We start from the raw sequence: 26,949 nt of genomic DNA, 5'->3' as shown, positions 1-26,949 counted from the left end.
TTAAACTTTCAAATTGCAAAATGCCAATACAAATTATGGACGTTTACTCACACAGGTTACTTTCCGGTAAATTTGAGCAGCATTCTGGCATTCTGAGTAAGGGTATTCTGAGGTAGCCATTTCCAACATGCACATTCCAAAAGCATAGACATCCACGGATTCATCGTAGTGTTCCTCATACATTTCTGGGGCCATAAATTCTGGTGTACCTACACAGATGTGCACAAAAAGAATATAAATCTTTTATAAAGTCTAAATGGCTTTAACCACAATCTTTTTTGCCTATAAGAAGTGTGCCCACTATAGCTGTGTAAGGGTGCACGCAAGATTATTTCAGGAGAGGGAAGTAACTAGAACAAGCTCAAGCATCCTCCAGGGAAGAAACCCAAAGTCAACACACACACTTACATACCCATGGCTTGGTGGTAATAATCTAAGGGGGAAGAGGGGGAAAAAAAAAAGAAAAAAGAACAAGTATCAAAATTTCAAAAATGAACAAGAGAATGAGATATGGCACATTGCCTGACCATACTGGAAGTCATGAAATGGATTCTTTTTCTGGGTGGAGGGAAGGATGTGTACAGGCTTGTGGAGGTGAAAAGGAGAGAAGAAACGAGAACTTTAACTCTTGTTTTTATCAATGCAAATTTGCATTTTTTTTTCCCCTCCAGATACACAGCAACCACCCGACAGACAGACAGCACTTTGAAAGCAAGTAGTATCACAAATCACCTACAAAGTCATGCACAAAACATTAAACATAATGCTATCACTGGTTTAGTGGGGCTAATCAATGAGGCTACTCACAGAATAAGGTCCTACTCAACAGGGATTAGGGTGTCAGAAATCTGATGCAACTGGATAAATATTAAGCAAAGCAGTGTACTTACTGCTTCATAACAGGAAGTTGCAGCATTATGACAAGTGGTGACTTAGAATGCCTGCAACATTTGCATAGCAAACTACTCTGAAAACCGTGGTCTTATAAAGCAAAAGGGAAAAAAATTAACACTTAGGTAATTTATTCCAGGAACTGTATCTCATAATTTATGCTTAGGAGTCAAGACTAATTTATTTCCTTTTTACATTTAGAAAAGATGAAGGAAGAGAGATCAATGCAGTCATGTGTTGCAGGAGAGGACCAGTGAGCTGCAAGCACCGGGATGCCAAAAGGAGCGTGAGAGGTCTCGAACCACGTGAATGACACGGACAAACTCTGCCCGTCCAGCCCAGCAGCAGCCGCCTCAGCACCTAAACTGCCCCCCAGAGCCCCAAGGCAGCCCGGTGGGTCCATCAGTTTTTTGTTATGACATCTCTACATCAGCAACAAAAGCAGAATTGTAATTAAAGTAACATATACCGGGGAAAAATAGTTCTTGTGTACGTTTGGGGACTTGACATAAGCTTTTTTTTAATGTAACATAAACGACATCTCTCAAAATTAGGGTCTGTCAGTAAAAACTCTGCTTTCACACATTTTCTGAAGTAGACTTGGCCTAACTCACAAAACAAGTCTCAGCGCAAGCATTTCTGTAAAATTCATTTTGTAAAATTCGGGATTGATCTCTCCCCTTGTTTATGTTCCTTCCACCTCAAAGACGCTCATTCCTTCAGCCTTTGTAAATCAGCCAGACCCATGTTGTGAAAGCTTAACTTAGCTAAGTTAAAAAGTTAAAAACTAAGGTTTTTCTCCCAGTTGTCACACAGGTGGTGGCTGCTGCTCTGAAACGGTTAACAACTGCCATAGAGAATGTTTTTTGGAGCTGCTACCTTGTTTTAGAAGGAACAAGACTCGGAGGCAGGAGTGAATCTCATGAATTATGGAGCATTTAAAGCAAATCTGAAAAAGCTATAGCGATAGTCTAAGAAGCAAACTGAATTCTTGACACCATTCCAAAATAGCATGAAAATGACATTTTTCCCCTATCCCTTGGGAGTGGGAAGGAATACATACAAGTATCCTTAAACAAAACAGACCCCCTAAATGTAAAGCTGCTCACAATCTATTCAATTCCTTTTGGCAGAAGGAGTTGTGCCCTGGCTCGGCTCCCTTGACTGCAAGGTCAGACAAGCATCAGCGATGGCACGAATACAGCAAGGGAAAAATTGGACCTCAGCCATGCTGACTTCATTCCATTCAGACTGATGTAAAATTGCAGCTACTAATATTCCTTTAAAGCTACTACATCTATGGAGGGGGCAGAATTACTCATCTCACCAGTGTTTTCAAGCCCTCCTAATTCTTTCCTTGGAACAGCACTACTCATGAAAAAGATAAGCTTGGTTATATTGCCAAAATGAATGCAGACACCTTGCCAGCAACCTGCAGCACTTTTCAGTACTGATTTTCTTTTAGACACAAATGTGCTTTGATGGTGTTGTGGTGACAACTGGTTTTACAAAAACTTGTATTGATATTACTGACATTATTCCATTATATCCCATGGATAATTGTTATACTGCAAAAAAATTATGTGAAGAAATACTGACCCTCAAGAGAAATCAACCCACCAATTATTAGAAGCTAAAAACTAGAGAAACTTAACAGACATAAACCAACATGATTTCACTAAAATCAACAAAGGTAAGCAGACCCACAATAGCCAAGCACATATCCAAAATTTCTATCATTTTGACTTCAACAATACTGGGCATTAAGGTCAATACTTTTGTACAAATAATTGTAAAGAATTATAATGTGTGAAAATTTGAGATACCAAAATAATTATTTAAGCAACTACTGCTTGAAAGATAGGATAATATTTTCAAATATAGTAAGGGAACAGTGGTTGTCACTATCAGTTTGCTAACTCTAATTACCTAGAATCTAATTTCCATTTATATTGTAAGCTGAAATACAACTATGTGCATGATAACTTCCCCGACTTTCAACATCATTTCTCAGGAATTTGCAGCTTCCTAGAACCATCACCTACAGATCTGAACAAGGGAGATTTGCTATGGAAGCTTGGGTAAAAAACACAAAATGTTTGAGAATTCAGGAAAATATTACATTTACACAGAAAACATTAAATTTAACTTTTGCAAGGAAACAACAGTCATTCAGAAAATGTTCTCCCAGTTTAAGCAAACCCAAGTTCTAACACTCCTCACACAGGCACCACCTAAAGGCATCAGCTATTGCATATTCTAGTGGAAATTTCTTTTACTTTCATACCTACTGATTTTTAATAAATGGCAGATGTTGTTTCAGCAGAACTCTGCCAGGATGGCGTTGAGGCAGGGACGAGCTCTGCAGTTGCCTGCAGAAGCAGCCTGTTTTGCTGATGCCCCAGTAAATGGGGATAAGGTGTTCCAGCCAGACCAGCTCCCCTACGACCTCTCCGCAAAGAAGAGAAGCCCAGCTCTGTAGGGCACTACTGCCTCTTCCTTCAGCAAAAATCGCTATCCCAGCATCACTGGAAGCAGAAGAGCTCCGGGGGCTTTCCCAAGCTTTTACAACACCCCCTTGTTAGAGAGAGAGCAGGGTGTCCTTTCTCTTCCCTCTCCTCTCTCTTTTCTTCTCCCCCCCTCAGCAGGCACTGAGCCTGTTTTCAGAAGAATGATGTACATAAGCTGCTGAGAACTCTTGTTGCTCCTTTTGAAGGAGAGAAGAGAAGGATTTGTGGATACCAAGTAATATTTCAATAAAAAAACAAACAAGAAAAGTGTTTTATCATTGTGATACAGTAGGAAGGAGAAGAGGAAGTCATGATACCATTTCCTACTGACTGAGATTTTTATAGTGGTATAAAGGGAACAGTCACAAAACCACTTTAATCTCTGCTACCAACCTACAAGTGAAAAACCCACTAATGTAAAATGTGAAAGAAAAATATTAAAAAGACAACCACCATACCAACAAAAGGAAGCCAAGGAGAGCAGGAGGATTACCTATTACACTTTTGGCAAATGAAGCTCTCTTGAGCGTTGCCAGACCCAAGTCTCCTATTTTCACAGATCCAGTTGGTCCAGTAATAAAAATATTGTCACATTTTAAGTCTCTGTGAATTATTGGTGGAGTTCTTGTGTGCAAGAAAAGAAGACCCTTCAGGATTTGTCGGCACCAACTACGCAGGACTTTTGGTTTCATCACTTTAAATCTCTTCAGATACCTAGAGCACAAACATACACAGAAGCGGGTATAAAGAAAATGAAGTGTTATTAGAGATTCTAGGGGCTTTAACAGCTGAAACTCCATTCTGGATAAAAGCCCCTTATTAGATGTCATAATAGCAGCTCAGAAATATCACAAAATTGAAAGAAATAGATCTTTTCAAAGGAGGAATTAGAGCATTCATTTTTAGGGAGAAAGATAATAAGCATTTTTGGTGCAAGTACAACCAATATTTGCAAGTCTAATAGTCCAGCAATTCACTTCATGCAGAGAACAGCTTTAGAATATGTTTCACATATTCAAATCAGAAGAATACTGAAGTTTAATTTTAACCACAAGACTTTGACCTCTGTACCATGCACCTGCATTTTTTCCATTTACCTAAAACACTGATTGGGAGGGCACATTTTGGAAAAATGTAAAACCTGCTTATACACTGGCAGATTAGCATACTGGATATATGCAGTGATGAGTACTGCTCCCATTGGGGCTGAAAATCTGTTCCAGAATTCATGCCAACTGTTTTATGTCAACCTTAACAAGATTGTCAGTACTAATTAATACTGTTTAGTAGATAACCTAGAGCACCTTCTGCTTCAAAACGAGATTCTACCATTCAAGTGCTATTCTATCTGAATTTTTTAACAAAACATGCAAATACAATCACAAAAGAAATCACAAAAATACACCCTGATAAATTAAAATGTCACAGGCAGAAGAAGAAACACACCAGAGAACAGTTTCTAGTTGCATAACTGAAACGGGGGAGCAGGGAAAGAGAGATGGAGGCCAAAATTTTTCCTGTCAAATCAATGCAGTTCAAATGCAGGGACAAATGACAGACACCAGAGAACAGCTCAATTTTTTTCTTTTATCTGGAGATGCCCTTTTTTCAGAATATGAAAGTAGGATTTTTCTAAAAATTTCCATCGCTATTCTTAGCCTCCTCACTAGGAGCACAGTACTTACGTCTTTAGTGTTCCAGAGGTCATCAATTCGGTAACCAGCACAATGCATCTTTTGCCTTTTACACAGGATTCCCAGAAGTCATAAAATCTCACAATGTTTGGATGCTGTAGACCTTTCAACATTTCTGCTTCCTCTTTAAATCTCTGCCTCTCTACTTTAGTGAGTTTTCTGTCCTGTAATCCAAAATAAGACATTATTAATAGTGAACGGACAAAAATAAAATAGACACTGCATTGCTAGCATATTCAGAATTTCAGATTTGTTTTATGCTTGTATCAAGAGCAATTATAAAATATTTTATGTAAGAGATGAGCAGTGTACATGAACTAGGGCACTTGCCTTAAATCCAGTATCAAGAAGACAAAAACTCGCCTCCAAAGAGAGAGATGTCTGTGCTACACTATGCTACATGACAGCATTAATATTTCAGGCAATATAAATGCACCCATGGCTCAGTGGATCAACACACAGCTATTTACTTCTTGTTTTGGTTTTGTGAGGCTCGTTATCTGAGAGATTAACACATGCAGGATTTCATTTCTGGTATGAATGTCCTCACAGCTAAGCTGCTGCTGTCCTTTACAGCTGTGACTGCTCACCACCTTCCATGACTGCTCCTGTGAAGTTACGGCAGTGACCAGCAGGTGAGCTCCCCCTGTAACCACACTGGGCTGTACAGCCCATCCCATTTCTCTAGGGACAAATTAAAACAATATCCCCCTCCAAAAAACCAAACACATACATTTTTCTATTTGTTTGCTGTTTTGCCTAATTTTACAGACTTTTCTTTAAAGTTGACAAAGGAAAGATTTAAAGCTGTCCTTCAGCCTTTTCCGTAGGCTGCACATTGGCCACATGGAAATACTTATTCTTTTAGATTAGAAATGTGACGAATGTCATGTTCTACTGCTCTGGTTTTCCTAGAGAAATTTAGGAGTATTTACTATAAACTCCAGGCTGTGAACTGACCCTGCAAGGAGCACACAGAGCCCTTCTCCTCCTCCCCATAGGTCAGCAGAAGCCTACTGGGCTGCCTGGACCTCATTAGCAACATGGAGACCCCTACAACAAGCAGCTCAGATGCACGCTCTCGTCTCTTTAGATGATGCAAAAGAGCAAAATGGGAGTTTCACTGAAGACAACCCCATCATCGTCTGGTTTGTCTCCCCTGCATGGTTGGTTGGGCTGGGAGCACTTCCCTCTGCTGCCCTAGAAATGAAGCTTTTTTGTTCTTTAAAAAGGCACAGTTGTGTAATTGTTCTTACAGAAGCAGAGGCTCACAAATCACTAAGATTAATTAGTTCATATTTTAACATCAGACATTTTTCTTTTCTTGTTTCACTTAGGCATGCTTATAAGAGCAAATATGTAGTGAATTAAATTGACATGCAGCTGATTTGATGCAGAGGGATCGGGCCACTGCCATTTTGATAGCCAGCACTCATCCGCAATTGCAAAGAACTCAATACGGGAATGAGAATTTCTGTGGCTACAAACAAGTCAGCTTTACACAGAGACTTCATAAGAGGAAAACCCAGGATGAAATGATGATGCTTTCACTCTTCTTGGAAGACAGAAAACCTGCTTCCCAGCAGCGTGCACCGTGGATGCGGAGGAGCTTCCCATTTCTCTTTATGTTTTATAGAGCAACATCAAAGCTAATGTTGCCCCGAGCAACAGCAGCCATCTGGGCTGGCACAGTGGGGTACCCCATGCAGACTGATGAGTGGATCCCCAGGGGCAGCTGGGAGCACCCCATGCCCAGTGGTGTGGCCAGGGACAGGCTGGCAGCAGCACGCTGAATGCCAACAGCTGAGAGCAACTTGCTGAGAGCAGTTGCTCTGTAGCAACTGCATTTTTTCTAAGTTTAAAAAAAAAAAAAAAAAAAGACAAGGAAAAAAAAAGAAAGCAGGCTGTCTAATGAGCCACGACAGAAAAGCCTGAGAATTGCTGAATTGCTTTCAAATCCATCACTTCTTCCCCTACTGCTGAGTTTCCTCTTAATTTAAACCCTGTAGAATAAATCAGACACACTGCTATTAAGAAGGAAAAGGAGCAAGTCCTTGTATGAGACAGGAAGAGCAGAGTGTGGGCTAGCAGAGAAAGGAAAGTGACACAGACCCACCAGTTTTTTAAAAACCTTCTAATTTAAAAAAAAAAAAGTAATACCATACCCCTTGACTCTCATTTCCAGATTTCTGAGCACTGTGAAAAATTTTCCACTGCTACTTTAAGGGTAACTTTTAAAAATATCCATCAGACATTGCAGACAATCATATTCATAGAATAATAGAATGCTTTGGATTGGAAGGGACCTTTAGAGATCATCTAGGCCAACCCCTCTGCAGTGAGCAGGGACAGCTTTAATGAGATCAGGTTGCTCAGAGCCCCATCCAACCTGACCTTGAACGTTCCTAGGGATGGGGCCTCCACTACCTCTCTGGGCAACCTGTTCCAGTGCTTCACCACCCTCACTGTAAAAAATTTCTTCCTTGTATCTAGTCTGAATCTACCCTCTTTTAGTTTAACACCATTACTCCCTGTCCTATTGCTACAGACCCTGCTAAAAACTCAGTCCCCATCTTTCCTATATGTCCCCTTTAAGTATTGAAAGGCTGCAATAAGGCCCTTCTCTGCAGGGCTGCTCTCAATACCTTCATCCCCCAGCCTGTATTGATAGTGGGGGTTGCCCTGTCCCTCGTGCAGGACCTTGCACTTGGCCTTGTTGAACCTCATGAGGTTCACACAGGCCCGCCTCTCCAGCTTGTCCAGGTCCCTCTGGATGACATCTCGTCCTTCTGCCATGTCAACTGCACCACTCAACTTGGTGTCATCTGCAAACTTGCTGAGGGAGCACTCAATCCCACTATGTCATTGATGAAAATACTGAACAGCACTGGTCCCAGTACAGACCCCTGAGGGACACCACTTGTCACTGGTCTCCATTTGGGCATTGAGCCATTGACTGCTACCCTCTGGATGCAACCATCCAGCCGATTCATTATCCACCGAACAGTCCACCCATCAAATACATATCTCTGCATTTTAGAGTGAAGGATGTTGTGAGGGACTGTGTCGAAGGCTTTACAGAAATCCAGACAGATAACATCTGTTGCTTTTCCCTTGTCCACTGATGCAGTCACTCCTTCATAGAAAGCCACTAGGTTGGTCAGGCAGGACTTGCCCTTGGTGAAGCCGTGCTGGCTGTTTCGAATCACCTCCCTGTCCTCCATGTGCTTGAGCATAGCTTCTAGGAGGATCTGTTCCATGACCTTCCCAGGCACAGAGGTGAGGCTGACAGGTTGATAGTTCCCAGGGTCCTCCTTTCTTCCCTTTCTAGAAATGGGCACAACATTCCCCTTTTTCCAGTCAGCAGGGACTTCACCGGACTGCCATGACTTTTCAAATATCATGGAGAGTGGCTTGGCAACTACATCAGCCAATTCCCTCAGGACTCTGGGGTGCATCTCATCAGGTCCCATAGACTTGTGTACATCCAGGTTCCTCAGGTGGTCTCGAACGTGATCTTCCCTTACAGTGGGAGGGGTTTTACCCCCCTGCTCCCCATCTTGCAGTCCATCAACTCAGGAGGGGTGAGGAGAGAGGGTGCCGGTGAAGACTGAGGCAAAGAAGTTGTTGAGTACCTCTGCCTTCTCCTTGTCTGTTGATACCAGGTCGCCATTCTTGCTCATTGGGGTGTGGGGGTGTATGCTTTCTTTAACCTTCCTTTTCTCGTTGACATACCTGTAGAAGCCCTTCTTGTTATTCTTTACATCCCTTGCCAAATTCAGCTCCAGCTGCACCTTGGCCTTCCTGACCCCCTCCCTACACAACCAGGCAGCTTCCCTGTACTCTTCCCAGGACACCTGTCCCTGCTTCCACTGCCTGTGCAGTTCCCCCTTGCTCTTTAGTTTGACCAGCATGTCTCGACTCAGCCATGCTGGTCTCTTCCCTTCCTTGACTTCTTACACTTGGGGACTGAGAGCTCTTTGGGGAAGAGTGGCTGGAAAGCTGCCTGGCTGAAAAGGACCCTGGGGGCACAGGCTGACAGCTGGCTGAACATGAGCCAGCAGTGTGCCCAGGTGGCCAAGACGACCAACAGCATCCTGGCTTGTATTAGGAATAGTGTGGCCAGCAGGAGCAGGCAGGTGATTGTCCCCCTGTACTCGGCACTGGTGAGGCCACACCTGGAATACTATGTCCAGTTTTGGGCCCCTCAATACAAGAAAGACATTGAGGTGCTGGAGCGAGTTCAGAGAAGGGCAACGAAGCTGATGAAGGGTCTGGAGCACAGGCCTTCTGAGGAGTGGCTGAGGGAACTGGGATTGTTTAGCTTAGAGAAGAGGAGGCTGAGGGGAGACGTTATCGCTCTCTACAACTGCCTGAAAGGAGGTTGTAGTGAGGTGGGGGTTGGTCTCTTCTCCCAAGTAGTTAGCGATAGGACAAGAAGAAATGGGCTCAAGCTGTGCCAGGGGAGGTTTAGGTTGGATATTAGGAAAAATTTCTTCACGGAAAGGGTAGTCAAGCATTGGAACAGGCTGCCCAGAGAGGTGGTGGAGTCACCATCCCTGGAAGAGTTCAAAAAATGGGCAGACATGGCACTTCGGGGTATGGTTTAGTCTAGTCTACCCTTGATTGGTTTAGTGTGGACTTGGTAGTGTAGGTTAATGGTTGGACTGGATGATCTTAAAGGTCTTTTCCAACCTAAATGATTCTATGATTCTATGATTCTCTTGCACTCTCTAGAAGGTGTCCTTAAAGATCTGCCAGCTCTGTTCTGTTCCCCTGTCCCTGAGGACCATTTCCCAGGGGATTCTTCTGACTAACTCCTTAAAGAGAGTATATTCTACATATTATGAGTGCCAGATCACTTGGGCTGCTGTCTGAATTCAAAGTACTACGAGGGCAAGCTCGGCAACTGCAAAAAAGTGATTCTGGAAGACAAATATGTGTTTTATCTATAACTACAATAGAAAGAATCTGTATTTTTTTTTCCATCAGGAGAAAGCCTGGGTCCAGTACTCACACTTGAGAGGAGAGGCAAAGGCAGGGAAGACATACAGGCAGGGCTTTGGGCAGAGCAGCCACCCTCGTGTGCCGTGTTCCCCACTACAGGAGGGGTCTCTGGCGCTGTAAGGGCTCAAACAACCTTTTCTAAATTCCTGCAGGCTGAACCTGACACGAGTCAGTGGCCAAAGCGTAATCCATTTCTGAAAGGGCTTCACACTTTAACTGTTTCCTACTCTGAAGCAGCAAAAACACACATTCAACTGTGTGACTCACTTGGGGTTTAATCCAAACCCAAAAAACCTTCACTGGGGTCACAGACACTTATTACCCATCATATAATCCACACAAGGTGAAATGTCCTTATGCTGAAGGTAGGGGTAAGCCTGAAACAACCTTAGGACATCAAATTTTAAGATGGGGAACAGGATTCTTTGGAAAGGTCATACCAAAGAAAGCTAATCCACTTAACTGGATTTAAGGCATCACTTTGCATAACACAAATTTATCAAAATTTGGGGGAACGAAGCGAGTTTCCAGATTCACCCAAGGAGTCAACAACTCTCACGCTATCTGCAGCAGCAGATGTTTATGACATCATACAGCTGAACAAGGAGGCTCAGGGATGCCGAGTTACACACAACAGCCTGCCCCTCCATAGCTTCACAAGTGCAAGAGTGGGATCACGCCAATTTGACAAACAAGCTCATTGCTCAGTCTGCTCCTCTGCATTTATGGCATTTCTGCTATTTTGAGCTTCCTCAAGACACGAGACTTGAAACTTGGAAAACGTTCTTCTCAATGTGATCCCAGAGATACCAATATCAGTTTGCAGATATCTACATGCTTCTTCTCCTTATAAGGCATTCAGACTTCTTGGCTCTTTCCCTTCTCGCTGGGACACAAAGTCTTGGCTCAGGAGGAGACATTGTAATTCCATTTCAAATAATTGGAAGCTTCTCAAGCCTACTACTTAGCACCAAGGTTTCTAAAATAAACTCCAACTTTCAGAAGTCCACAGCAATCGCACTGAGCTGGTTCAGCTTTTCCAGACAAACTGAAGTTAAACAGAACCAAGCAAGAAGCAAGACAGCTGCTTGGCTTATGTTACTGTAAATTTAACTTGTTTCTCCATCTTAATAAACTGTGAAGAATAGTCAGCTTAAAAGGCTTCAGAACACACTTTGTTGGTGGCACAGCTGGAATCAGAGCACCAGAGGGAGCGGACACAGTAACAATAAGCTTTTCACCCTCAGAGCTTTAGATGTATCAGCTTTGCAAATACATACACAACACAAACTCATCAACTACCTGTTATTTTACTGCAATGCCATAGCTAGAATCATGCCCACCAGCAACGAAAGCACTAAGTCATACAAAATACAAGAGCAGATAGGAGATTGCATCCACTGCCGCACAGCCTACAAAGCAGACTGGTTTAAAAAGGTACTCCCCAGTGCAGCCACACTGATCCATGGTTGGCTGCCTTAACCCTGTATTGAGGATTTGACATTTTATTATTACAGCTACTCTGGGCTCCTGTGGTTAAGTGCTTATGGAGTGCTTCTGCAGGAATAGACCATAACAGCGAGCATTCATGGTGTATCTCTGGCACAGCATCACCAGTCACACAAACGCCATCCATTCGCACATACAGCCTGGCTGGCTGATGGCTCCATTATTTCACCTTTCACATAGATAAATAAGCATTAATTGGGTTGGGGTTATACAATGTATCCTTCACTATGAATGGCAATCTAACAGACAGATATTAAACAAGTGGTAAGAAGAAGTTATAACTCCATTCACCACAACAACTTAAGTCCAGTTGGCGGCTGGTCGCGAGTGGTGTTCCCCAGGGCTCTGTTTTGCGGCCAGCCTTGTTCCATATCTTTATCAATGATCTGGATGAGGGGATTGAATGCACCCTCAGTAAGTTTGCAGATGACACCAAACCAGGCGGGAGCATCGATCTGCTCGAGGGTAGGATGGCCCTGCAGAGGGACCTGGACAGACTGGATCGATGGGCCGAGGCCAACTGTATGAGGTTCAACAAGGCCAAGTGCCAGGTCCTGCACTTCAGTCACAACAACCCCATGCAACACTACAGGCTTGGGGAAGAGTGGCTGGAAAGCTGCCTGGCTGAAAAGGACCTGGGGGCATGGGCTGACAGCTGGCTGAACATGAGCCAGCAGTGTGCCCAGGTGGCCAAGATGACCAACAGCATCCTGGCTTGTATTAGGAATAGTGTGGCCAGCAGGAGCAGGCAGGTGATTGTCCCCCTGTACTCAGCACTGGTGAGGCCACACCTGGAATACTATGTCCAGTTTTGGGCCCCTCACTGCAAGAAAGACACTGGGCAACGAAGCTGGTGAAGGGTCTGGAGCACAGGTCTTATGAGGAGTGGCTGAGGGAACTGGGATTGTTTATCCTAGAGAAGAGGAGGCTGAGGGGAGACCTTATCACTCTCTACAACTACCTGAAAGGAGGTTGTAGTGAGGTGGGTGTTGGTCTCCCAAGTAACAAGTGATAGGACAAGAGGAAATGGGCTCAAGCTGCATCAGGGGAGGTTTAGATTGGATATTAGGAAAAATTTCTTCACGGAAAGGGTAGTCAAGCATTGGAACAGGCTGCCCAGAGAGGTGGTGGAGTCACCATCCCTGGAAGTGTTCAAAAAACGGGCAGATGTGGCACTCAGAGACATGGTTTAGTGGGCATGGTGGTGTTTGGTTGATGATTGGACTGATGATCTTAGAGGTCCTTTCCAACCTTAATGATTCCTAGTTTTTACTTTCATTACATGTAATCCAACCACCAAGCCAGGAAATATGAAATTGCTACTCTCCCCTTAATTGGTTTAGTGGTGGACTGGTAATGTTAGGTTAATGGTTGGACTGGATGATCTTAAAGGTCTTTTCCAACCTAAACGATTCTATGATTCTAAGTTGTAAGCTACCTTTTCTTCATTAATTTTCCTAGCTTTCCTGTTGCAAATCAGGTTATAACTGCATGGTCAGTTTTAAGCATCAAACCACTGAAAGCTATTTGCTTCTTTTTGGAAGGAAGAAATAATTCCCAGTTAGTACTTTATAACCTTGCTCTTGGTAAATTACACACCTATTCAGAGAGACTGGACTAAAACGATGTTTGCACTGCAGGAAGCTACATGAAAGTGAATCTCCTATCTGTAAATCATATTTCTGCTAATCCTACACATGTATGCTCTCTGCTTCTCCCTACTCATTGCAGGCAGGGCAAACAAATACCTTTCTTTGTTCATATAAAATTTATCCCTTCATTAAGTTCCTTAGTGGGGTATAACAGCAAAGACTGAAATTAGTAAGTACATGTGTTAACAAAATGAAAGAGAAATTAAATTTCTGGAATGACACCCAAATTAACAGCAGGAATATGTTCTGTTAGTCATCTCCCAAGCATCATTTCCTCCAGGTTGTAGCATATGGGCTCTGACTAAGACTTTGAAAATTACACAAGCAAGAGACTGGCTTTCACTTGAGTCTTTAGAAGATTTCTAAGAAAGATTAACAACTGAGGTTAAGTTTCTTGCCTACTTACTTGTGAGGGGCTAACAGATTTGGGAATAAACTACATCCTTACCCCATAAGGAAAGGGGATCAAATGAAAGAAACAAAAATAAGACCACACAAAAAATTATTTTTTACATAACAATGCCTATAACCATGTAAGAGCAGGGTCTGAAGGACAGCTCTTACCAAACTAGAAAGTTGTGTTGCTTTGCAGTTTCACTGTGTTTCTTTAAGTTCCTCCTTTTAAAGTCTTGAATTTTCAGTAATGTTAAAATTAAACTACTTTACACACTTTATAAGTGGCAATGGCTTAAGAATAAACTTACACTTGTTAGTGAGCGAACCTGGGCCTCAGTACTGTTGGTCTCAGACATCCAACCAAAGTTCTCCTGTCTCACTGAAAAGACCCCTCGCTACTTTGAGAGATTCCTCCCCAGCCCTGGCAGGTTCCAGCTGTCCATTTGGTGTGTTATAGTCTTGCTAAGGACATCTGAAAGCCCTCTCCTCTCCTGCCCATGCATTTATACGAGCATGTCTCCTTCCCTGGCACACAACTTGCATAACTTACCTAGATTTCTTGGCCTAAGGACTTCTACTTCTGTGTCCAGCGAGCCTATAAATATTGGGTTTGGGGTTTTTTTAATGCTTAGACTCACAGAGCTGCATTTACTAATGGTTATTTAATTTTGCCTAACAGGACAAAGTCCTCATTTTGGAACAGATTAAGGTCTGTCTGGTGAAGCAAGTAGGAGCAGCAGGTCAGCAAATGAGGGAAGGGCTCACTTCGGTCATGCAGAAGCTGTAACATCTCTTACCCATATTGGTGATGAAGAAAACAAAACTGAAGAGGCAGGAACAGAAATCAAATATCTTAATCAGCAGAATGAACATCGGTTCATATAATTACATTTTTACATCTGCATGCCAATCTGTACATGTGCTCATGTACCACAACTACTCTTCTAATCAGAGATTGCCTTGAGATATGAAATCAGCAGTGGGATCCATTGACAGCTTTCTCCTATGTAGCTGTCTATTGGTTTACTGTGGATTTATGAACAGAAGTGCCAGAAGTGGTCTGCCCTACAGTCACAAGTTTGACAGTGAGATACCCAACTTGGTGGGAATAGACAGCAGCCTTCCCAGACATCCAGCAGTGTAAGCCAAGAACTTGCTTTGCTCTGACATTGAACTTAGGACATGTTAGCTGGTACCTGCATATGATTATTAATTCAATAAATTCTGCATTGTCAGTACTGCCTCTTCAGGGCAATGTCAGAATTTCGCAAAAGTTTTCAAATTTTAAAAATTCAAAGGTCTTTAGAAATAAAGATGAGCAATAACACATTCTAGAAGAAAAAAATAAAATCAATTTTTGTATTTAAAATGAAAACTTTACTCATTTAGTGCAATCATCTTTTGCATTTCACATTAAGACTTGTCTAATCCACTATCAAAGGAATCTCGAATTTCTCCCAAAGACATAACTGGGAGCAAAAGCAGGCTCGGACATGCAGCAGTTGGGACTGTGAAGAGCTCAAGATATTACTGAAGTAGTTGTTCTCAGGTACCAGCTCTATGCCTTTATTATTATTATGCATATGCTATAAATTTTTAATAGCATTCAGGACCTTTTATTCCCACCCCCTGTACCTTCAGTTATAAGCACATGTCATTTAAAGCGATCCTAAAGGAGAAAACCCCCTCTCTGTGAACAAACAGCAGATGCCATTAGACAACTTGCAAATCAGGAAAAAAATTTTACAGCTTCATTACACATCAGCATTCAGCCAACATTCTTCTTCACTAAGTCACCCTCGGTGAAGTTACAGCCTGCTATTTGTTAGCTGTATTAGTGAAGCACAGTGAGGTTTCCCAGTGGTAACCCATTTTCCAAATGCATAAAAAGCAGCCCTTGCCCCCAAGGATGCTCACAATTCAATGAACAGGAGCTACAGGAAAGGCTGAGAGATTTACTTATTTGCCTGAGTCGTTGCTAGAAATCTACAGAAAATTAGGAGCTGAATTTGGATCTTTATGACTAAATCTGGCACTGTAGAAAAGGCTGAGCTTGCTTTTTTGCTGGACGCAAGTACAGCTTGCTACTTTTTAAATTGCTTAAGGGACACGTCAAAGTCTTATGGCAGAGGAACAATGAGATTCACGTCTTCTACTGAATGTCAGAACTTAAAAAACTTGTCCTGCAAGGTGCAGGACGAAGGTGAATCGACATCTCAAATCACAAAACTCAACACAAGAGCCATGAAAAAAAAAAATCTGAGAAACCCAACACCATGGGCAGAGACCATGTTTTATAGATGAAAACCTCCCAACACAACCGCACTAGGATAACCTATGGTTAAACAAAAAAGTTCTTGTCACAAGCAATTGAGTTAATTGCAGGTAGCACCCCATTAACTCTCTTAATTACCAGTGCTTCACAGGTTCCACATAACCTTGTAATTTTAGATGAAATAGCAGAAACAGTTCAGGCTTGTCTCCCAAAATGACTTTTTCAACAGAAACTGTAAAATCAATGTGTGAAAAAAGACAGACAAACTCCATGACATCAGATCACCTCTGCACACAAAGAAAGAAAAAATCCAAACCACCAAAAGAACATTTTAGACATGTCATGAGAATTTGGTATTTTGGTATTTTCTGGAATTCACTTCTGAACCTAGTGTTCATTAAAGATTATGCAACATTTTTTGCTGTTTTTAAAAAGCATTTTGCTTCACCTACTTCATGTCATCCATAAACACAGTATTTGGGTGTGTAAAATGTCTAACACTGTGAGACATAATGTCTCAAACAGGTGAAACCAAATGCCGATGTGCCTGTGATCCTGGTCCCGCGTCCCACGCGCAGCAGGCTGCTACTTCTTTCTTAATTTCTAAGGGGTTTGGAAGGGTCTGAGTTGCAGGCTGGAAGACTCAGAAATAAGATATAAAGACCTCCAAGTACAATGGCTGATGCCTTTGCAACTTTAATCACTGTGGTTATGAATTATCCTTGCTTCGGTGCTGGACTTGTCTATTCCACGCAGCCAGACAGAGGAGGGTGGCTCCAGCCATCCCTTGGAGGCTCAGTCCTTCTGGCCTGGGCCACAGCAGGAGCGGAAAGAGACATTTCAGTGCTGTTGCCTAAAAATCATCTTCAGAGAGCTGAAAATTTGTGGAAGGAAGAGAGGAGATGCCACTGCCCTCAGAGGGCTGGTGTTTCCCAGCATAACACAGGTATAATACAACATATAAAACCTGTCTCCGGACCAGTACAGTGGCAGGGCACTTGCACGCAGAGAGAATCCATCCAATCTTTTTCTTCTTTCAGCTTCTCTCCTTACTCTAAGGCAATTTTCAAATCAACTTATTTTATGGGTATGAATTCCCCTTCAGTTTCTCTTTGCTGTGACCTTGCTAAGTAGAAGTGTTGTGTCCTAAAAAAGAGGGGTTGCCATTCCTTGCCCGCCGGGGAGACCCAGCTGGAGGGGCACTACCACCTTTCTCAGCCTTCCAAGATGAACTGAAAATGTTGCTATTTACCCAATGATACGGTTCAGCATATAAACATTAATGTTCATTTGGCCAATAAGCTTTGCCAGCCAAAATTAACCCAGCACAAAGAATTAACAAAATAAGTCAATTTTTATTTAGCTTTCCCCTGGTAAATTTAATCTGAGTGTGTCTCGCATAGCATTCAGTCCTGCCTTTCTAACAGGCAAATTTCATTTTCATTCCATTATTGCTACCATTTCCCATCCTGCTATAACCTACCAATTCCATACTTCAGTTTGTAAAACACACTTAAAGTGAAATATTCTTGCCAGTGAATTAATTATAATCCACCAGTAGCCGTAAGTAGAGGATAGCATGCTCAGTCACAGACATTCAGAAATAATAAAACAGTTTCACTGTAACCTGAGTGCAGCCACATAACATGTACCTTCCAGGACCATAGGTGTTTTGAATGGTAAAATCTGTCAAAATGGTAAATCTGCTAAGACCCAACAGAAATGTTTGCATGGCTTTACATTTTCAGTAAAATACTTTGTAAACGATTAAAATTTTCTTTGCTGCAGTAGCAAAGCTAAGCAGTAGCTAAACCAGACTAATTTCTATCTGTTGACACCTTATAAATAGAAGAACATAAATGTGACATTTATATAATGACTTTTAAATGTTTTCACTTTGTATTAGTTTTTATCATTCGTGAAATATCCTAACTAGGAAAACTTGCTTAAAACAAATCATTCCATTTGGAACTTTTATTTAAGCAGAAATGCAGTAACAGGAAATATATTATCATTTTTGTAATGGAGATCATTCAAGTCAGAACATATATTTTCTGCCTCAAAAATTAAGCCCTTGAACTGTGTTGGATTCGCTGGGCAACCACAGGTTAGGCAGCCTTACCAATCCTAGAAGATACCCACCAAACAGGCCTTCAGACATAGTCTCTAATTATGGGCTAAAAACATTTATTTTAGGAAACGACCTCAAAAATTTTCAAATTAGTAAAAAAAGCCCCAAAAAACTGAAGCACAAAACACCCTAAGACTCCCCACCAAACCAGACAGCTGGACTAACAAGCATTTAACAGCCCTGCCTGTAGCAGGCTGTACAAAGAGATCTTTTCAGAGTTCTTCAAATCATGGTTCTTACACAGCAATGAATACACCTTTAATTTGATCATTCTTCTCACAAAACCCACATCGTGTCACATAAAAGCAGAGTTAAAAACCATTTCTCACTTGTTCTTGTCCATCCAATGCAGCATTGAGGACCTTAAAACACATCAGCAAAGCAGAGCTGAGCCCAGGAGAGCACCGAGAACCATCAGGAGATCCCCTCAGTCTCACTGGCCCAGGCTGCAGCAGGCACCCCAGGCTCTCCATGTGGGAGAACAATTCGCACCTTCTGTATCCTTTATTACCCCAATGACTGCAGCCTTTATTTAGCTGAACATACTTTATTTTCTTCCCAGAAAAGAGCTGTCTTGGTGCACAAGCCAGGCAAGCAAGGAAAACTTGCCCACACAGCCTTCAAGGTAAGTTCAGCGTTTCATAACTTTTCACCTCTTTGTTTTCACAAACACTTAAGACTGAACAAGTACATGTGTGTCTATATACATATATGCTGAACTTAACTATATTGAGGGAAAGGAATATATAACAGCTAGACAACAGAAAAGTGATGGGTCTTTACACAGACCTTAATTTAAACTCTAACAGTGGCTTAATGGATCCTGGGGAGAAACTTTTTCAGTTCTTCCCTCACATTGTGGCCTGCTGAGCCACCTACACCTAGTCATTTAATTCTTCTGTGCCCACATTTCACATCTCTAGGACACAAAAAAAAAGGATAAGGAGTTCCTTTGTACACCCTGGAGATCTATGGATAAGCAGCACCCTAACCAACAGTATTGTGAACTCTCCTCCTCCCAATTTGCTTTTGTTTTTTGCTAGGGACATTTTGGGGGAGTTAATTGGAAGAGAATACAGGAAAAATAGTCCTTTAACATGACTTGCTTTTTCTGTTTTGAAAAAAAATCCTTGCAGAGGGCCATATTATTTCCAATACCCAACTTAAACTCCTGCACCTGAAAATTCAATGAGTCTCAGAGGCTTCGGGACTGCCCCAGGAACACTCTGCTCTCATTCCAGCCCTGCTCCGCAGCATGCAGCACATAAGAAAGGACCAACTGCTTCCTGCTGCTGGAAATAAGATTCAAAAGAAAAGGTATGTGGGAAGGATATAGTGCAAAGACGAAGGCAAAGTCCAATAGGTCATCTTTTTCTGCTGTAACAACTCAGAGAATTGAAACAAGCATTCCTTGTAGCGCACTTGCAAAACTCTTGGAAAAGTAGGGACAGGGACCTTTCACCACCACAAAGACACATTGCAGATTGGGGTATCTCAGCTCCTGAACACTTAGGTAGTAGTTTATCTGGAGTTTGGAAATGTCTTACTTGTGAACCTTTTTAAATGCTGGAAAGAGCTGTCACATTTCGTGCATTCCTAACACCACTTGACAACCTGTTAGAGAACACTCAAAGGCAAACGCTGCACTCCTGGCCGAGAACATTAATCAAAGTGTCCCATAATGGTTAAGAATTAAGCTGAAAGCATCACATTTGTACCAAAATATTTTTTTTCTTTCTTTTCACTCCTGCAAAGCTTGATATTCTATAGCCCTGCTCAGAAGAGTAACACTAGTTTGTCAGCTAAAACATACTAACAGCTAAAAATTTGACTTCCCATCCTTTGAACAGCAAACCATGAAAGGGTAACGTCAACATGGGTTTATGAGAAACAGATCTTGGCCACTTTCCAATGAGATTGTATGTTTGGGTTAATAAAGATAATAGCACTGACATAATAAACGCAGATTTCTGCAATGCATTTGCTTCGCATTAAGAAAGAATAAGAATGAAACAGAAAATAACAATTTACATAAATTGATTAAAAATTGGGTAAGAGATCAGTCACAAAATGTAAGTTACACACATAAAAATACACGTCCTTGATGATTTTCAAAAGGTTATGCAGGGCTTAGGTTTCATTCTAACAAAGTGGTTTGTATTTTTATAAAGAACTGTGAAAACAGCCCATCGTTACTAACAAATTTACACTTTAAAAAGAATTAGAGGAGTGTTCAAGCATAAAAGATGACAGGTCACAGAGACTGAGATGCTTTTGTAAGCTGGGTGCAAGCAGTCTAACAACACTTGGCTGACAGGAGGTTGTGTAACTCAGACCAGAGACAGATCAGCTGGCACAGGGGCTGGAGAGCCAGCCTTGCTAACCAGTGATCCTAAACGAGACCTAGGGGAGGCCAGCACAGCCAAGCACAGCCTGCTGGGCAGCAATAACGCAAGGCTGGAGCAGGAGTGTGAAGCAAGAAGAGTCTGTTGTATTCTCCTGCTGCAAAAAGCATCTCCTGGTGCAGAGCACACTTTTCAACATGCACCTTAGCATGGACCCAGTTTTAAGAATGGGCCGTGAAAATCACTAAAGAGTTGGGCCATACTGGCCATGACTAACAAGTTCAGTCTGCACAATTTGTCTGAGAGAGGGTAAGGGATTAGCAGAGATTCATCCAAGAAACTTATGAACCAAGGCACATAGGAGATTCGATCAGATGATTACAGTGGTACTTTCTGACTCGAAGTCTGTGACAGTTACCGACATAGTTATGTTATAAGACACATGCCCTTGGCTAAGGTCCTGGAGTACTAATTCGAACGCTAGTTACCAAATGCAGACAAGATAGTTCAAATCTTGGCTAGACAGGACCTATGAAAACATGAAGTCAGCAGCACCAAATCTAAACAAATGTGAGTGATGCTTAGTGATAGGAGTTCCTGCAGCCCATCATGACACAAGTTTGAAAATTGGATAAGCAAAAAAAACCCCAGCCAAAACAAAAACCATACCTTGCACTGGCAGATTCACAACTGGTGGGCATAGATAAATTTCTTACGAGTCAGTGTGTTCAGACCCCTTGATCACAGCTGTTTAATAAGCTAAAATCTCTAGCCTACAGAAGTATGGATTTTATAATGTGATGCAAGGAATGTTCCATATACTGTATTTAAAAAACAGCATCAGACATTCCAGCATCAGACATTCAGAGACTCTACAGAAAGCAACATCAATCAGAAAACTATGAGGACAAAACACTACATATATGTCCTGGTTTCGGCTGAGATATAGTTAATTTTCTTCCTAGTAGCAGGCATAGTGCTGTGTTTTGGATTTAGTAGGAGAATAATGCTGATAACACACTGATGTTTTAGTTGTTGCTAGGTAGTGCTTATGCTAGTCAAGGACTTTTCAGCTTCCCATGCTTTGCCAGGTACACAAGAAACTGGGAGGGAGTACAGCCCTCAACATCAACAGGAGCTGATCCAAACTGACCAAAGGGCTATTCCATACCATATGACATCATGCTCAGTATATAAACTGGGGGGGGGGTTGGCCAGGGAGCAGCAATCGCTGCTCAGGAACTGTCTGGGTATCGGTCGGTAGGTGGCAAGCAATCGCATTGTGCATTACTTGCTTTGTATATTGTTATTATTATTATCATTATTATACTATTATTATTATTTACCTTATTTCAATTATTAAACTGTTCTTATCTCAACCCAGGAGTGGTTTTTTCTCACTCTTACTCCTCCGATTCTCTCCCCCATCCCATCAGGGTAGGGGGAGGGAGCGAGCAGCTGCGTGGTGTGTGGTTGCTGGCTGGGGCTAAACCACGACAATATAATTTTATGAAAGATTTCAAGAACAGAATCATAGAATAGTTTGGGTTGGAAAGGACCTTTAAAGGTCATCTAGCCCAACCCCCCTGCAGTGAGCAGGGACAGCTTTAACCAGATCAGGTTGCTCAGAGCCCCATCCAACCTGACCTTGAATGTTTCCAGGGATGGGGCATCTACCACCTCTCTGGGCAACCTGCCCCACTGTTTCATCACCCTCATTGTAAAAAATGTCTGCCTTATATCGAGTCTGAATCTACCCTCCTTTAGTTTAACACCATTACCCCCTGTCCTATCACTTCAGACCCTACTAAAAACTCTGTCTCCATCTTTCCTGTATGTCCCCTTTAAGTATTGAAAGGCCGCGATCAGCTCTCCCCAGAGTCTTCTCTTCTCCAGGCTGAACAACCCCAACTCTCTCAGCCTGTACTCGTAGGAGAGGTGCTCCACACCTCTGATCATTTTTGTGGCCCTCCTCTGGACCTGCTCCAACAGGTCCATGTCCTTCTTGTGCTGAGGGCCCCAGAGCTGGACGCAGTACTCCAGGTGGGGTCTCACCAGAGCAGAGCAGAGGGGCAGAATCACCTCCCTTGACCTGCTGGCCACACTTCTTTTGATGCGGCCCAGGATACGGTTGGCTTAAGAATACTTAAAAGACTTTCAAATAGGAAAATTAGGTTATGGAAAAGAATGGTCTGGTAGTTTGGGCAGAAGTTTGGGCTTCACACTCAGATTTCATTGAGTAGTGCAAGGAGAAGATACTGTCGACAGAGACATTATTTGCCAAAAAAGGCTTGTTGTATGTTTAATCGCATATTATTTCCTACATTCGTAAAACCCAATCCTAGTTAGAAAAACATACAAGAACCTTCCTCCTTCTGTTCTCTCTTCCTCCCCCAAAACATGCTGCAAACAGGAAAAAAATGCAAAAGCTGGCTTTACTCTACAAAATCCCTTAAAGAAGGGGGGATATAAAGATGATGCTATTCTTAATATCTTGCACACTCTGTAATGATGTGTACCTACGCAAAGTAAATAAAAATTCCTTTCAATTTGGCTAGTGTTTGACTTCAAGCACACTAACAAGGTACTACAGAACTGAACACACCCACAGAGGAGTAACCCAACAGAAGTGTTTGCCCTCCTCTATTAATTTCAGTAAATAAAAAGACTAAAATCTGTTTAAATGAAACAACTAAAGAAAAAAACAATAGTGCATACAAATAACATATTAATGTATAAGTTAACCACCTATAAAGCACAAAATACAGCATAGTGAAAAACTTGACTAGAAGTTAGGAAAAATTACCTGGGAACTCTTCCTAGCTTTCATATGATTTTAAAATGCTTTATAATTATTCTTTAAACTTCCCAAAATTCAGGTATTTCATCTCTCCTTAGAGATATTCCTATTAATAAAGACCAATAAATATGCCCTTTTAAGATTGCAAATGCTGGTCCCTGTGCCTTGCACAGCATGAAAGCTTTTTCCTAGTATGAAACAACAGCTTAATTACTAGGTGAAGGAGAACCATCAATTCGAGTAAGACATTTTTTAATTGCCACCAGTAATGGACACTCACTGTAAAGAATGTAAATCCTGGACCTGTGTTTCCCACAGCCCCCAGGATAAGTGACAGCTGAGTACACAGAAGGGCTTCATCAGTCAACAAGTTATTGTTCAGTCGTGGGGAAAATGGTACTCAATGGGGTAAATGAAAGCACAGATGTCTGCAGAGTAGACTGAAAAAAAATACAGTATTGAACCACATGTCACAGGACATTTCTATTAATTGACCTACCCTGGGACAAAAAAATGTTATAGGATATATCCTTGCAGGAAAGCGTTCAAGAACATTACTGAAATGAAAAGCAAACCAGATACCCTCAAACGATTCTATTTATCTCTTTCTCAATAAAATAATTGTTTCTATATAGCATTACTTCTATAACACTCACTCAGCTTTGCCCTTCCCCATCACTCAAGTCTTAGTCTGGCTGGCACCAGGCAGCCTCACCCTCCACTAACATAGGACCACACCTTGTCATCTCAGACCATGGAGCTACCATGCTCATGTGGAAGAGGAGGTCATGAATGGTTACGGATGCATTAAAACGAGGCTTAGTGTGAGGATGGCAAATTGTCACCAAGAATAATTTTAAAAGCTTCCTGGGGAAATCAAAGAAAGTGGTGAGGTATGCATTTTGCATAAAATGCTTTTGCTCAGAATTTCTAAAGGGATAGCGTCTCTCCTCTGTGAAACAGCACTAAAGAAGAAATTTCAGAGTCTCTGCATGTGCATTCATGGGTCTCAATTTCATTATTTTCATCCCTTTACATAAAGTATTAAAAATCCCACTTTATGTTTGAATTAATTCTTTTATAGTTTATTTCTTTACACATTTTCTATAGAGATTTCATCAAAACCTGGATTAATGCAAGGTACAGCAGACAGAGAGGATGAATGAATTTAAGTCTATGAGTCTAATTCAACTCATCAGTAGAGTGATCAGAAATGTCTTGTCATCAATTCATGCCCAATAACTTGCCCAATTCCTCCCAACATATCCTTTTTGTATAATTGCATGATAAATTCAGGTAAGATACTGTAATAAATAGCACAAATAAGGCATGAAAATACCTTAAAAGCTTACATAAGAGGGCAGGGCTGTCTTTAAAATTCATCAGCACATTAGAGTCCAAGGCCATGCATTCATTCACAACTGACTGTACACAAGTTCAAAGCACATGCCACAGGATGTGCTTTCAGTCCACGCAACTGGAGTCAGAAACAGCAGTTTGTGCTTTTATTTTCAGCTCACGCTGATGTGTATGCTAGGGTGAGAGGTACAAAAAAAGTTCAGAAAACACATGCAAAAAAAAATCACCGTGCAACTTGGCAGCTGTTTATCCTAGTGCCTCTATCACAGGTCTCTATCAACGGGCTTCAACTCTCACGAAAGCTGTGAGGGATTTCTGAGCCTTCGTACTACTTTCCAAATGAAAGCTTTATTATAAACACTGTGCAGTGCATTAGTATTAATTTCTCAGACACACCAGGACCACAAAGTGTTTTACAGATGCAAGGAGAAATCATAGCCAGTCTGAACTCATTTGGGCTGTCCTTTTCTGCAAGATTTCCATACAGGACATTGTGCAATCAACCCCTCCATTTTCTAGACAAAATGTATGGACTCAGAAAGGGGAGATACCCAAGGAAACTTGGGCACTTGATAGTTCTACTCATCTTGCCGGGAAGTGTACAGGAGCTCTATTTTCTTCCTTCTGGTGGTAACCATACCTCCAAGCTCTCAATCCTATAAATCGTTACCTTGTTAGCATGCCAGGCAGCACCAGATTGGACATACGACGCTTATCTGGCTTGTTTAACACCATCTGCCTTCATGTGCGAAAGAAAGGTTCGAGTCACATAGATGCTGCATTACTCTCCAGAAGAGCACTAGAGGAAGTGATTCATGCCATTATTAAATAATACTGTTCATGTTCTGCTAACAGAAGCCCAAGGACCCATTTTTGGTTAAGAAAATACTGTCAAGGTCCATTGGTTTAATTTTATCCTGAAACGGGAGCATATGGAAAATCATCCCATAGGGATTGGTGGTATTCTCCTAAACAGATGTTCTTGCCATAGGAAACATTTAGAAGGAAAACAGGTGTGATTGATGAGATGGCTCACAAACATAAACCTTCGCTACAACAGGAACACCATTTCCATTCAATTCCTGCACTACATCAAGGCTTTAGAAGAAAGAAAAGCAACCATATACTTTTGATAGAAAGACAGGAAGGGAGAAGGGCAAATGCACACTCATTTTGTGTCCTTACAGAAACAGTACTGTGTGTTAAAATAGTGCCTAGTAAAAATAGCAATAATCTTTCCAACTACGTGTTATTATTTCACAAAAAATAAAGATACTACAGTAACCAATTTAGAGGTGATTTACCGCTATAGCAAATCAGATTAGTTACTCTTGTTATTACTCCTGTCTCTCTTAACCAACCTTAAGTTAATAACCAATGATTTCTTCTAGTCCATTTACTTGGTTGCTTCACTAAATATGCGCCCAGCCAGTAACAGGAGAACTACTCTCAAGAGATGAGGCTTTGTGGAAAATCATGCATTAATCTCAGTGTTTTAGCCTTAGCCAAAAATCACACATTAATGCTTCATTGCTTTTGAGATTGAAGCGTGTTTTTCTTCTACTACAACCAAAACTCACCATATATCCATGTATGTTCTGACGGCACAGACACCAGCTCTAAATTTTCAGATTACACTGAGCAGAATCTAGCAAGACACTTGATACACCATCCTCAGGAAGATCATGTCCTTACAAACAGCAACCTTGGCAAATGCTCACAGACACAGCATTTCTAGAAAGTATCAAGAAAAGGCTCCTTCATTCTGCAGACTTGCTGTATGATGTGCAGTTACCCTTTCAAATTAAGTCATAGAAACACTGACTGAACACTCCTTTTCCAATCCTGTCATTTAAAAAAAAGACAAAAAAAAGGAAAATTGACACAAGTAGGCTATTAAAAACAAAATCAGAAAGACAGCAGGAAACATCAACATCTACAGAGAACACTCTACCACCACTTCCACAGCCATAAAAATGAAGCTCAGTAAAGTAAGGATGACAAAATTAGTTCATGTATGATCTCATTACTTTGGGCTGGAAGGTAAGCCCCAGGGGAATGGCAAGACACGAAGAGCCATGGCCATGCAATGATGCTGTCTGCTCCCCTTGCTGGCTCTTGTGCTCTGAGGCTTCACTGTCTCAGCTGCTGAAGCACCATGATCATCTCTCCATGCTGAGAAAGTCGGACAGAACAGCATTCTGCTTAAAAACAGTTTATGTGTTCTATGCTGGATACACAACCATCAAGTTACATCAATTAAACCCTGCTCTCAAGTTCAAAGCTCCGCTGGCATCAGACACTTGCGTTAGTTTTCTGACTGAGCCTCCAGCCATTGCCAATAACTCCAACAAAAATCAAATTCATAAACAAAAGTGTA

General features: G+C 41.7%; 1 protein-coding gene across 1 annotated transcript in view; it reads right to left on the bottom strand.

Moving 5' to 3' along the window:
* WNK2 (WNK lysine deficient protein kinase 2) overlaps positions 1–26,949 on the bottom strand; it is a 113,168-nt gene that overhangs the window by 62,454 nt on the left and 23,765 nt on the right. Inside the window, exons 2-4 of the mRNA XM_075713519.1 lie at positions 5,087–5,259; positions 3,895–4,115; positions 52–209 (exon numbers count right to left, since the gene is read on the bottom strand). Coding sequence (XP_075569634.1) covers positions 52–209; positions 3,895–4,115; positions 5,087–5,259 — 552 coding nt within the window. The remainder of the gene's footprint in view (positions 1–51; positions 210–3,894; positions 4,116–5,086; positions 5,260–26,949) is intronic.

The sequence above is a fragment of the Pelecanus crispus genome, chromosome 7 (genome assembly GCF_030463565.1).
Source record: "Pelecanus crispus isolate bPelCri1 chromosome 7, bPelCri1.pri, whole genome shotgun sequence".
In the NCBI taxonomy this organism is placed as follows: domain Eukaryota; kingdom Metazoa; phylum Chordata; class Aves; order Pelecaniformes; family Pelecanidae; genus Pelecanus; species Pelecanus crispus.
Note: the sequence above shows the minus strand (reverse complement) of the source record. Positions and strands in the feature narration are given on the sequence as shown.